The sequence below is a fragment of the Ovis canadensis genome, chromosome 18 (assembly GCF_042477335.2).
Source record: "Ovis canadensis isolate MfBH-ARS-UI-01 breed Bighorn chromosome 18, ARS-UI_OviCan_v2, whole genome shotgun sequence".
NCBI lineage: Eukaryota > Metazoa > Chordata > Mammalia > Artiodactyla > Bovidae > Ovis > Ovis canadensis.
The window spans coordinates 42601989-42615602 of NC_091262.1; the positions used below are offsets into that span (position 1 = coordinate 42601989).

At 54.7% G+C, this 13614-nt stretch overlaps 1 protein-coding gene and 1 long non-coding RNA gene across 4 annotated transcripts in view; one reads left to right on the forward strand and one right to left on the reverse strand.

The window, feature by feature from the left end:
- Nucleotides 1-488: 488 nt before the first annotated feature.
- Nucleotides 489-2816, reverse strand: LOC138423790 (uncharacterized). 2 transcript variants are annotated; one of them, XR_011250447.1, is made up of 4 exons: nt 2595-2816; nt 2387-2493; nt 1766-1939; nt 489-1627 (listed from the first exon to the last, which is right to left on the reverse strand). It is a non-coding gene; the product is annotated as an uncharacterized lncRNA (long non-coding RNA). The 2 variants fall into 2 exon arrangements; XR_011250448.1 differs by lacking the exon at nt 1766-1939.
- A 54-nt stretch (nt 2817-2870) lies between these two features.
- PCSK6 (proprotein convertase subtilisin/kexin type 6) overlaps nt 2871-13614 on the forward strand; it is a 171061-nt gene continuing 160317 nt past the window's right edge. For both annotated transcript variants that reach the window (XM_069560066.1, XM_069560067.1), the window contains exon 1: nt 2871-3189. In XM_069560066.1, the coding sequence (XP_069416167.1) occupies nt 2905-3189 (285 nt within the window). In that variant the 5' untranslated portion in view covers nt 2871-2904. The remainder of the gene's footprint in view (nt 3190-13614) is intronic.

Here is a 13614-nt window from a genome sequence, read left to right on the forward strand (position 1 = left end):
TCTGGAGAGCTGAAACTAGAGTGAATGGGAAACCCTCTTCCTGCAGGAGGATGAGCCAAGTTGCATTCCAGGTCCCATCACAGAGCAGAGGGCTAGACTTCTGTGATTGAGCGGTCCTGTCACCGTGAAATCAACAGGAAGCCACAGGGGGCACTATGATTTGGGATGTTCATTTTGGGAAGCTGGTCTGCCTATCACATTGAAGCCAAGATATTGTCTGGGCACGTCCACAATAAATGGGAAGTTTAGCCTCAAATGAGCAGATGTTAATAAATTCCAATCCCTCCAAATAAAAATTCAGATGCATTTTAGTCTACTCTCAGCTCAGTGGGCTGAATCCCTTAATCTACTAAATTGTTATGGAAAAACCCTTATCTCTGTCTGTCAAAATCACTGCTGTCATGGGGTGCACTCTTGGGAGGCATGAGCTGCCTCATAATAACTTAGATTTTGTGCAGTATAGCCTTAGCGTGAAGAGAGTCACACACTTTTTTTTCATGTTTTCTTTTTTATTGTGGTAAAAGTCACATAATATAAAACATACTGTTTTAACCATATATATGGTGAATGAACTCAGTGAAGGACATTCACATAGTCGTGCAACTCTCACCATCATCAATCTCCCAAATTTTCCACCTTCCTGAACTGAAACTCTGTCCCCTTTAAACACTAACTCCCCATCCCCCTCCCCACACCCGCACCCCCCCCCCCCCAACCTCCCTGGCATCTACCAGTGTACTTTCTGCCTCTATGAAATTGACTATTCTCAATACTTCATATAAATGGAATCAAACAGTATTTGTCTGCACCTAATGTATATTGGAATGCATTTTTAAGGTTAACTTAATAATGTCCTGCAAACAGATGGTGCCTTTTTTCCCCCTGTGCTAAACAGTAGCTTCTCATTAGTTATCTATTTTATACATGGAGGATTGTATATGTCAATTCTCATCTTCCAATTCATCCCACTGCCTCCTATCCCCCCTTGGTATCCATACGTTGGTTCTCTACCTATGTCTCTATTTCTGCTCTGGAAATTATTTTCTAGATTCCACATATATGTATTACCATATGATATTTGTTTTTCTCTTTCTGACTTACTTCACTCTGTTTGACAGCTTTTAGGTCCACCTGGAGGGTCACAGACTTGAAGGAGAACAACACAGGGTCCAGGCCCAGGGACAGTCTGGCCAACAGGGGCCAGATGGGGACAGGTATATTGCTGGTAAGTGACAGTGACCCTCCTCTGTGGGCAGCCAGGGTGCCACTGGGAGGAGGTGGGCTGCAGGTTCTGGGTTTGCCTCTGCCCCATTGAGCGGTATGATCTCCCACAGGGCAATCCTGCCTGCCTTTGGGCCTCCTGCCTCAAGGGTGGGCAGGGTGAGGCTGTCTGCAGGTGGGGAAGGAGGGGTCTGCATTCTGCCTGGTGGGGCAGGCCCAGGGAGCTGAGCCCCCTTGGCAGGGGAGGAAGGGGAGGACAGACTGCATTTAGTGCAGAGAAGAGGAGAAGGTGTGGGGAATCAATTCCAGTTCCAAAAGGGGCCTCTGGCAGGAGATCGTGTGAGCAGGAGTTCGGCTGGTCCCTGTCGGGCCTCCCATGCTCCCACCTCCACTCGGTGACTCATGCCTGCATAAAGGGTGAATCATGTGGGTTATGAAACCAAAGGGCTCCTGAGAGGGAGGCTGGAGAGGCCCCAGGGAGGCCATCATCCTTAGGTCCTGCTCTGTCCCCACCGGCTCCTGCCCCTCATCACCTGCTTCCTACCTGCCAAGCCACAGACGCACACCCTGAGCTCTCTACAGCCATCCAGAGGCAGACGGTCAGGTCACTGGTCCTCTTCCCACTTAAAGGCCTTCCTGGCCTAGTTTCTGCTTTGCTGCCAGTGTTAATCAGGGTGAAGCCTTGCTTCCCACGCGTGGCCAGTTGGGACCAACAGCCCTTAGGAGGAATGGCAGAAGAGACCCTGGCCAGTCTCCTGTACAATGTGTGACACTCCTGGAGCTCTCCAGGTGCACCAAGTGTGTCTCTACTGGACTCTAGGCTGCTGGAGGCAGCAGAGCCAGGAAGACCCCACTGACTGTCTCCCTGACTGGTCCCAGGGTCCGGTGGTGGGGGTGGAGTGGCGTTTAAGCCTGCACAACTAGTGATCTCCTACTGTGAGGCAGGCCAGAGCTCATACAAACTCTCAGCAAAAGCTGGTGCCTGGCCAGCGCTCCTGTCATCCTCTGAACAGCGCCACCAGGGAGATGACTGTTGTCACTGCACTCACAGATAAAGGGGTGGCAGCTTGCCCACAGTCGCGCTGCTGGGAAATGGACAGTTGGGGACCCACAGCGCCGTCCTCCCCCAAGAAAGCTGTCCCCGAGGTTCCTCCCGAAGCCAAACCTGGGACACTGTCAGGCCTGGTTCTCAGAGCGGCCGACCCGTCTTTCCTTGTAGTTTCTTCGCCCAATACTCAGACGAGCCGAGCTCTCACGCGGGGACGAGTAAGGCTTTGCGGGCAGGAGGTCAAACACTGTTAGGCAAATGATGAGGCCCCCAGGCACCCCGACGGGAGGGAGATGCCGGCAGCCAGGCTGGGAGTGGAACTCACCTGAGATGCCCTGGGCCTTCCGGCCGCTGGGGGAACGCGTGTCCCAGGCGCCCCCTTAGTCTGCGGGAAGTTACGGGTGAGGGGGGAGCTCTTCCCCGGGGCGCGCGAGGGCCGGGTGCCGGTCACCGAGCGCGGGCCAGGGCACTGCCGGGCCGCGCGGGCGGGAACGCGCGGCGGCCGCCGCCTCCTCCCCTCGCTCCCGCCCGCCGCGGCGGCGGCGGCGCTTCCCCGGCGCGGAGCGGCTTTAAAAGGCGGCACCCCACCCCCCGGCGCACTCGCCGCTCCGGCGCCGCGCGAGCCTGCCACTGCCATGCCTCCGCGCGCGCCGCCCGCGCCCGGGCCCCGGCCGCCGCCCCGCGCCCCCGCCGCCGCCGGGGACGCGGGCCCCGACTCGAGGGCCGCCGGCGGGCCCGGGCTCCGGCCGCTCGCGCCGCGCCCTTGGCGCTGGCTGCTGCTACTCGCGCTGCCCGCCGCCTGCTCCGCGCCGCCGCCGCCGCGCCCCGTCTACACCAACCACTGGGCGGTGCAAGTGCTGGGCGGCCCGGCCGTGGCGGACCGCGTGGCCGCGGCGCACGGCTACCTCAACTTGGGCCAGGTGAGTGCGGATGGCCCCGCGCGCCCAAAACTTTGGCTGCCGCCGGCGGGCGCGGCGCGAGGGGGCGCCCTGTGAGGAGTCTCCCGGAGCGCGGCGCGGGGTCCTCGGCGGCCAACCGGGCAGCACCCCGACGCGGACACCTGCCCAGCCGCGCCGGTGGGGAGCCCGTGGAGAGCGCTGTCCTCCCGTGTCCCCTCAGGTCCTCCCGCCGCCGACCCGGCCCATCGGCGCCGGCCCTCCAACTAGACGGGCGGCGCGGGGCTCCGGACCCTGTACGCGCGCAGGTGGGGACTGAGGTCGTGCGCTCCCTCGGCGTCCGCGTCTCTCGGAGGGAGGGCGGCCAGAGTCGAAGGGGCTTTCCGGGCGGCCTGGACCCCGCAGCCAGAGGCGAGGGTCCAGCCTTTAATCCCCTCCAGGCCCCCGGCAGGGTTTGGGGGAGTTGGCTTCGTCTCTGGGCCTCTGGTTGGCGGGTCTGATGGCAGTTCTCTGCGGACCGGTCGTGTGACCTTAGGCTGGTCTCTTCCTTCTTTCCATCCGCCCGCCTGTCGGGACGTTGACCTTGTGTACTTAGGTGCTCGGTGGTTGGGACGGGATTGTGTTTCGGGCCGCAGAGCACCTGCCAGGGCCTGACCACTCCCGCACCTGGCTCACAGGAGTGCTGTCAGCGAGCAAGAGGGGACAAGCCTGGGGCAGGACCGCGGGTGGGGTAGCTCCATAGGACCTCAGAGGCAGGCTCCCTTTTCCTGTGCCAACCCAGCCCGGCGGGTTGATCCTGATCTATGGTGGGTGGGGGCCCACCGGGGGACCTCTCTGTGCGTTGACCAAACCTCCAACAAACTACACACTTAGAGGATCAAGTGGAGTGACAGGGACGCGCCTTCTCATAACTCAGACCCTGCCACCAGCCAGCGTTAAATTTAGTTTCATCATTATCCGTGACAGAAGTGGGCCACCTCTGGTGCGGCTCTGATGTGAGTGACATTTCTTTGCATCCTAAGTCCGGTGCAAACGCTGCTAATGTGAGTTGTGTGGCCTTCTGGAAACGTAGATCCTGCTGTCTGAACTGTACTTCACACCCCGGGTCAGAGAGTGTCTGAAATAACCCATCATGTCCTTGGTGTGTCTTTTTGTTGTATGTTGAACACTCAGGTCTCTGCAAACATCCTGTGATTTAAGATTTGCCTTTGGGCAGGCAGCACTGGCTTCAGTTCCTAAATCTGAGGTTCCTAAATCTCTTGGTTCATGGTCCAGATGAAAAAAGTGCTTCTTGGTGCCCTTCTGGCGCCTGCTTCCCCTGTTGGCTCAGGCCCGGCTCCTGCCACAGTTCATTGCTCCGCCCAGGTGGCCCAGCAGTTTGTCTTCAGCTAAAAGTGACTCTTTAATGGCACAGTAAATTACAAAGTGCCTGGGTTCCTGGCTCTTATAATTAGGTGAACAGAGGGGAACTGAAGTTGAGCGGGGATCTCCCGGACATTGCAGTAGAGGCCTGGTGAGGCCCCTTACCACTCCTGTCCTCAGGCATCAGAGCTGCCAGCCCCCTGACCACGCCCCATCTTCAAACAACTTGCATCCCACTACTGAGGGGCTTGTACCGTGAAGCCTGCCGTCTTTGCTTTGCCTGTGGGAGAGGTTTCGTTGGGGTGTGCACCCTTCCCCCGGGATCTCCTGGGGAGTGTCCAGAGTAGCCGAGGTGGGCTACACACAGCCTGGCACTCAGCCTGGGAATGGGATGCTGCTGGGACTGATGCAGGAGGCTGTCATACACCCAGGGGATAAGAGCTGTCTTCGAGGTGAGTGTGTGTGTGTTTGTGTACACGTGTGTCGTTTCTCAAGGAGGGTCTGTTACACTTTATTCCCAGTGCAGCTTTCCCCCCCACCTCCCCCAAGTCACTGCTAATGTGGAAAAGGCCTGGAGCAGTCCGGCCTCTACCTACTCAGTAAGAACTCTTTAAAAACCGTATTTGCCTTCTTCAGCCAGGAGAATCTGTGACTCATAAGTAAGATGTATGTATTATTGGCTTTCCTTTATGGGTGAGTGAGCCATGGTGGCGCGAGGGCTGGGAGCCCTGTGTCCACACGGCAGAGTGCATCACCTCTGGTGGCTGCACTGTGCTTTGTCTCCTTCCACGTTCCTGGCTCCCAGTTTTCCTGTGAGTGACCTTCCCTAGACCCTTAGTGGGCAGCTGGTGGTGTGCCCGGCGCCTGCCCTGACTCTTCATCCTGGTCTTTGCTGCACTCAAGCCCTGACTTTACCTTCATACAGCCATGGACCTGATCCTATTTATCTTGTGTGGTGCGGGTCAAATGATACCAGTGGTTATTCACCTGTCTTGAATCATGGATCCCTTTCAGAGTCTGAAAGAGGCTCTGGATCCTCTCCATTTAAAAATATACATCATTGGGAACAGGACAAACACATTTCTTTTTGCCCCTCAACTCATTATATTATAATGGGAATCCCAGATAATGCAACACAGTTTACAAAAAAAGAATAAAGATTGGAAAGAGCCAAATGTCACTCTTGACAGATGACAAAATTAACCATGTGGATAATCCAAGAGAACCCAGAGGCCAACTATTAGAACTAAGGAGAGAGAGAAGTGGGGGCTTGTTGACAAGAGACCCCTGACAATGGCCACAGCTGCGAGGACAGCATAAGAGCTGTTAGATACTTAGGAATCAATCCTAGAGAAGTGTCAGACTCCCATGGAGAGGATTATAAAACATTGTAAAAAAAAGTGTTGGGAAAAAGCAGGCAGGAATGATAGAGAGAGAGATTACATTCATGATGGGAGAGGTGACTGTCACAGGTCCCCTCAACTAATGTGTAAATTCAGTATAAGCTAGTTTAGTGTGAGTAGATTTTTATATCGAATATGAAATCACACAAATACCATAGATGACTCCGAGAAGGAAGATGGGGAGGGCAGTGTCTGCCACCATGAGTTTCAGTGGTCATGGCAGTTCTGCCGTGGCCTGGTGATGGTCGTGTCCGTCGGTGACAGTGACTCCAGCCCAGGCATATGTGGGAGCTTGTGTGTGAGCCAAAGAGGTTCTTGTGGATGGGAGGGCTGGGCAGTCCAGGACACGGTGCTGAGAGAGCCAGGTCTCCGCAGGGAAGGGCAGCAGACCCTCACCTCCCACTGTATGGGAACTCCAGATAGGATGAGGGCCTGAGTGTGTATCATTGAGGACGACCTTCATCACATTGGCAAAAGAGAGGATTTCTGTTTATAACTTATTTTACTGATGTATAGTTGAATTGCATATTGTGTCAATTTCAAAGTGATTCGGTTGTACATACATAAATATCGTTTTTTATATTCTTCATTCGTAGGATATTGAATGTAGTTCCTTGTGCAATGTGGTAGGGCCTTGTTGTTTATTCATCCTATAGATAATGACTGCTAACCCCAAACTCCAGGTCCATCCTTCCCCCACCCTGCCTCCCCTTGGTAACCCCAAATCTGTTCTCTGTGTCTATGAGTCTGTTTTTATTTCGTAGATGAGTTGATTTGTGCCATATTTTAGATTGCCACTTTATTCTTTTTTGTGGCTGAGCAATATTCCATTGTATGCTATTTCATTGCTAAGTCATCTCCAACTCTTTGCGACCCTGTGGACAATAGCATGCCAAGCTCCTCTGTCCATGGGATTTCTCAGGTAAGAAATTTGGAGTGGGGTGCTGTTTCCTTCTCCATTGTATATATGTGCCACATTTTCTTTATCTATTCAGTTATTGATGGACATTGAGGTTGCTTCCATGACTATTGTGAACAGTGCTGCCATGAACATAGGGCTGCATGTATATTTTTGAATTATAGTTTTGTTCAGATGTATGCCCAGGAGTGGAACTGCAGGGTCATATGGTAGTTCTATTTTTAGTTTTTTGAAGACTCTCCATACTTTGCTCCATAGTGGCTACACCTATTTTCATTCTAACCCAACAGTGTAGGAGAGTTGAGAAAGGAAAGGATTTCTTAAACAAGACACAAAAAGATCAAATAGAGAAGGGAAGAGATTTATCCATTAATAAAGGTGTCATAACATTAAAAAAGCAAATAAGAGATTAGGAAGTATTTATAACATATAACAGTATTTTATAACATATAACAGATTCATGTGTAGATTATTTAAAAGGCTATAAATGAATAATGGAGAGGGAAATAGCAACCCACTCCAGCATTCTTGCCTAGAGAATCCCATGGACAGTGGAGCCTGGTGGGCTACAGTCCACAGGGTCGCAAAGAGTTGAACACGACTGAGCGACTAACATATGTAAATGAATAAGAAAAAGGATAAGCGCCAGGTAGACAAATGGGGAGGTATATATGAATAGGGAATTGAATGAAAGGGAAACCCAGGTGAGAAAAAGTGCCCAGCCTCCCTGGGAACTGATGGGCCTTAAGGTGGTCATCCCACTTCACGCCCGTGGGGTTGGCAGACCGAGATGGTGTCAGCATGAAGGGCTGCCTGGGCTGTGGAGGAGCCAGGAATTGGCAGTTGGTACAGCTGCTTGGAGAGCAATAGGAGGTCGGTTGTGTCAGCCTGTCCACATCCTGGCTTCAGCCTGGGAGATCCTCACTGCTTCTCCAGGAGACTTGTACAGGAGTGTCCGTGGGGGCATCTCTAGATGAAGGGAGACATCACCTAAATACTGCCAGGAGAAGAATGGAGGAGAAAAGTTGTCACACCAGAGGGTACTCAACAGTACTTAGAAAAGAGGGAACTAGGTGTGTATCTACATAGATACATCCCAGAAATAATGTTGAGTGAAACGGCAGGTTGCAGGTGCACAGTGTAATAGTATTTATGTAAATTTTTAAAAAACACTAAGCCATTTTGTAGAACTTATGAACACTTACACAGGTAGTGAAAGTATAGAAGCTTGGGCTGGAAGGATCCACATCAAATTCTAGTTAGTAGAATTTCAAACTTAATCTGCAATGTTCTAATTCCTAATCCGCTATAGAAGCATATAGGTGTTTGTTGTTGTTTAGTTGCTGAGTCATGTCCAACTCTTGTGACCCCTTGGACTATAGCCCATCAGGCTCCTCGTTCCATGGGATTCTCCAGGCAAGAATGCTGGATTTGGGTTGCCATTCCCTTCTCCAGGGGATCTTCCTGACCCAGGAATCGGACCTGCCTCTCCTGCAGTGGCAGGCAGATTCTTTACCACTGAGCCGCCTGGGAAGGCCAGGCATGTATGTATATGTATAATATACATAAGTGATATACAAAATTATGTTTAAGCATTTTGCACCTTTTTGTGTGTCAGAACATACATACACCCACTTGCATACAGACATGCATATGTACATGGATATACACATGCACATTCGTATGCATATACATGTATCCACATACACCTACGTTCATGCACGCACAGATGTACACGTGCAGTGTTAAAGGAGGGGGGGAAAATGCACATCATACCCATATATGACTGTTCTTGGGTCACCCGTGGGCTCAGGTGAGAATGCCCTGCCTAGACTAAAGTCCAGGCTGGGTTGGTCCACTTGTGTAGGAAGCGGTGACCTGGAGAAACAGAAGTCCTGGCTGCAGTCACAGGGTTCTTGAGACAGAGCTGTACCTGGAGCCCATGCACCCCTCTGCCTTCCCCTCTGCCAGTCATCTTTCTCCGTCAGGCCAGCTCTCAGCAGAGGTGGCCTCAGTCCAGCCTACATCATCACCTCTGACGTTGCTCACTCAGAGAAAAGACGTTGTTCATTCACATAAGAAGTATGGCAGCAAGCCTTTGGCCCCCCACTGGATCACAGCAGCACGGCGTTGGCAGCTCTTAGAAGTGATGTTTATCTTAAGGGTGGCACTGAGGCTCTGTGCTTGCCCTTGCATTTCTGCTTTGCCTGGAGTATTGAGCTAATTTGTTGGTTCTGAGTCTGAGCATAAAATAGCAGGCTGGCTGCCAGGGCCCTGAAAGATCTAAGAGCCGTAAATGGTTTTGAACTTTCCTTAAATAGTTTTACTTAAAATAGCTACTGAGCTGAGCGTACCTGGCCCAGAATTTCAGGTGGGCCTTTGTCATTCACTTGTCAACAGAGGAAAATTGTCTTGCTGCACACAGCTTGTTCTTACAACCAGGAGCAAGCTGAAGCTTTAGCCAGGTGTTAGAAGTGATGGGCTGGAACTTGTTCCAGTGAGTGTTGGGGGCTTGGGAGGGACGAGGTGAGCCCAGAACAGCAGTCACTAGGTACTGGTTTTCTCCTGGAGGCTATCTTGCTTTTATGCTCTCAACCGGGATGGTCTGTGAACAGCAAGGGCAAGTTTCTGGTGTGAGCTGGGGCAGGGCCGGGGGTGGGGGAGGGGGGCAGGGGGGCGGTTGGGCGGTTGGGGGGTGGGGATAGACAGAGCCGGGACTGGGAAGGTCATGCAGTATTACATGTTCCTGTCTGCCCTCTTCATGCAGATGGTAATGGATTGAAGTGGACATGGCTTTATTTGATGGGCAGTATCATGAGTCACTGGGGCTGCAGTGGGGGGAGGTGAGCAAAGCTTGAGTCGCAGGGCATGGCTCTGGGAGAACCCTCAAGGCCAGGGTCCGAGGACTGAGAACCCGGCCAGGGGGCTAGCCAGCTCTATGGCCCATTGGGAAAGTTGTTTTAAACCTTGGCGGAGGCCAAGAGTGTTGGTCCTGGTGGGATGGAAGAGCCTGAGGGCCGTCTAGGCCCCTCTCTGGTCTTGGACTACACAGGACTGTCTACACTTTGGGGAACACTCCAGGCTTCTTGGGATCTCTAGGCCCCTGCACAGATCTGGCCTCTAGAGAGCAGTTCCTCTGGTCTTTTCTGGCACGTCTGGCACTGGCGCCCCTCTCTCTAGCCAGTACCCTGCCCATGGAGGCCTTCATGATCACGAGTGTCCGTGTCCTTTCCAGCTGGGACTGCAGCATGGCCTTGGCACTGACTGGAGACCTTGGTGTGTGCTTGGGCTTGGCCGGTGGTTCCCTGGGACTGCTGTCACCATGGAGCCTGGTACTGGCCTGCCGGTGCTGCTGGGCCTGTTCACTGTGAGGAGACCTTGGTCCAGTTAAGCGTGACTTGCTACACATTACAAACTGGCAGGCCGGGACCCGAAGCCCTCCCTTCTGACTCGCCTGCCTGCTCATCCGCCTGGCAGAGGGCCGTCACCCTGCATCTGAGACTCGGGTAAGCCGCTGGGCGAGGAGCCTTTCAGCTGTGTGCTGCCGCTGACACGCAGGCCCGTGTGGACCCAGGAGCCTCGAGCGTGCATACAGTGCTGGCGCTGGTGTGCTCTGCGCTGTGTGGTCTTTACTGAGGCTTGCTCCTGAGTCTCCACAGTGGAGGGAAAAGCCCGTCCCTCCCCGGGGGCCGCACACAGTCCCTTGCAGTCTGAGGCTCTCCCCTAGATGGGCCCTCCTCCCCCTCCCTGTGGGCCCCGGCTCACCCAGAGCTGGGGGCCTGGAGGCTGCTGCCCCCTCCGGGCTCCCGTGCCTCCTGTGCTGTCTGAACCACGCTTCTCTCTTTGGCCTCCTGTTCCCCCACTTCTCCCCGTCCAGGCCGTGTAGACCCTTCTGCCCCTTCCACCGCCTTCTGCTCTGGCCAGACCCCTCACTCTGTGCTTGCTTCCTCGTGGCATCCTTGGTGCTTTTCTGTCAGATGAGAAAGGCTCTCTCTTTCTATGGCCCTCCTGGTCAGTACCTTGTCCTTCCTGGCTGGCTGCTGCTCTGCAGCCATGCCCCTGGGCTCCCAGGCCTCCGTCTTGCTGTCTGCCGGCCTGTCTGTGCCTCCACTGGGCTCTGTGCTTCATGGGCACCTCAGTTCACACCCATTGTCTGGCTGCTCCTGGAGATGAGGTCCGATGGAGCTGTCTCTCTAATGCAGAGCCGTCGGCCCAGGGCCACCTGTGCCTGGCAGACATGCCCACATTGATTGAGACTGTGTTTGTTAAGTGCTCCCCTGGGTGCTGGGCCCTCAGAGTCACGGGGAAGGCACCTCTGGGAGAGCCTCTTATCGGGGGCAGGTGCAGGCATTGTGACTGAGCACAATCAGGCTCCTCTCAGCATCTGGACAGAACCATCTCCCCTCCACCACTTATCTGGATCCCTGCTTCTGGGAACCTCTCGGTGGGCCCCTCCCAGCTCCACGGTGCGGGGGGAGGAGCTGCCCTGTGACGCTGTAGCTGCTCCCCAGTCTGGTCAGCTACATGTCCCAGCCCCTTCCCATCCTATAGGATCCCATCATCCTGCCGAGTCCTGGTCTCTGTGAGGCCCAGTGTCTCTGCTCGTGGAGTGTTGGAGACCTGGCGGCAGGCATGAGGCCCTGTCCAGCACCTCACAGAATGGGATGAACAGCCATCAACTCTCAGGAGGGAGCCTTGTGCTCATGGGATGGGACGGGATCTGCAGCTTGAGTTCCCATGGTAACCAGCCCATCAATGCCCTCAGTGTCAAGTCAGTGGCACCGTGGAGAAGAAGAAACAGGCTCATTGTCTCTGCCTTGGCCGCTTGGGCCCAAACCAGCCATACTCCGCAGGGCTGGACAGTCCTGGCTACTGTGGGGCACAACCTGGCCAGAACGGGGCTGTGGGCTTCAGCTTCCTGACCTCCCTGGAGCCTTGTGACTTCCTGCCCCTGGTGCCGCCTTCCTTGCTGGTCTGCTCAATGGGAGAAAGGGCTTGTCTGCCACAGGGGTGAATAAACCGTGTCTAGCGTCGTGGTTGGGTGCTTCCCATTTTGTTTGTGGTATGGTTCTCAGAAATGACCTCCCGTGTTCATTCCACCAGAACCATCATTGCCTGTGAAAGGACCCAGCCCACCCTGTGATCCTTGTCAGATGCCCCGAGGTGGACAGTTGGGGCAGGAGGGAGCAAGGGGCAGGGTGGGCTCATCAAATAAGGGCCTAAGGCCCCCTGGTCTGGAGAAGAGGCTGTCCTTTCACTCACCCGTCATAATCCTCCAAGTCGGAAACCAGGGCATTGCTGGGTTGCACTGCCTTCCTCCCTGGTGCCTGTCTGCGACTCCTTCTCTCTGCCTCCTGGTCGTGCCTGCAGCCTCCTCTCTGCGATTGGGTTTCTGCCTCCCTCGGCCATTCCCCACCCCAGGCTTGAAATCACAGAGGCTCTTCTGTAGCAGAGCGTAACTGTGTGGCCCTTGGGAGTGAGCTGTCCCCTGCTGCCCCGTGCCTCTCCATCCCCACCTGGAGCCCTCACAGTCGCCGGACACCCCAGCTGGTACAGACCTTTGCTGAGCGGGAAGTGTGCCACATGCCTTTTCTTTCTCTGCATCTGCTGTTTTGGGGCTGCTGCTTTAACTTGGGCGCCCGTTCCCATGGAGCCCACCTGGAGAGCTTGCCCCTCTTCAGGACTAACTGAAGTGCTGTTTCCTGCCCTGTCTGCTGCCTGGTGGGGCAGAACTCTGGTCTTCAGGCTCCAGGGCCCTGGCCTGATAGGGAGCCTGTCTCCCCGCCACCCCGCAGCCTCTTGTGGTCTGGCCCCAGGGCCTGCTGTCCACTCCCATATCACCTCTAGAAGCCCAGGGGACTGGGTCACTTGGCCACTGGGTTCCAGGACCTCTGTCACAACTGCCACCAGTTGGCTTTGAGCTGCCCTTCTTGTTCACCAGGCACCGCTCTGATCATCACCCCTAAGCCCTATTAACCCTGTTACACAGATGAGCAAGCTGAGGCACAGGGCAGCTGAGTAACTCATTGAGGCTCAGGCCCGTCAGAGCAAGGCTTTCCACGGAGGCAGCTTTCATTCCAGCATCCACGTTGGGAAAGGCTGCGGAGAGCAGTTGGCCGTGGGGCTGCAATCGAGGTTTCCTAACTGGTGAGGCAGAGGGTACAGTCCGGGCAAAGGAAAGATTGAGATATAGCAGTGCCCCATGTCCAGAAGATGCTGGCACCCTCCCAGTGAGGGGCACGGCTGAGCTGCACGTTCAGACCCTCCCTTCTTACTAGGTCCCTGGGCTAGGGCTTCCCTTCAAAGGCTTAGGGGCACTAGCAATAAAGAATCTGCCAGTGCAGGTTAGACCAAGAGACATGGGCTCAATCCCTGGGTCGGGAAGATCCCCAGGAGGAGGACATGGCAACCCACGCCAGGATTCTTGCCTGGAGAATCCCATGGACGGAGGAGCCTGGTGGGCGACAGTCCATGGGATCACAGAGAGTCAGACACGACTGAAGTGACTAGGCACACACGCATGTGCAGGAATGAAGGTGGCCCATAGCACTCCTGACCTCTAGGAGTCTGAGAGTCTCAGGGCAGGGAGCTTCCCTTGGACGCCTCCCACGGCCCATTGAAGCCCCCGTGTTTCCCACCTTGGATGAGAGTAGAGAACTGTCCATCAGACACCCAGCCAGAAACCAGAACCACAGAGAAGCGCCTTCATGACCCAGGGTGGCACCCAGCCCTGGCCTGGACATGAAACTGTGTGGTTACTTAATT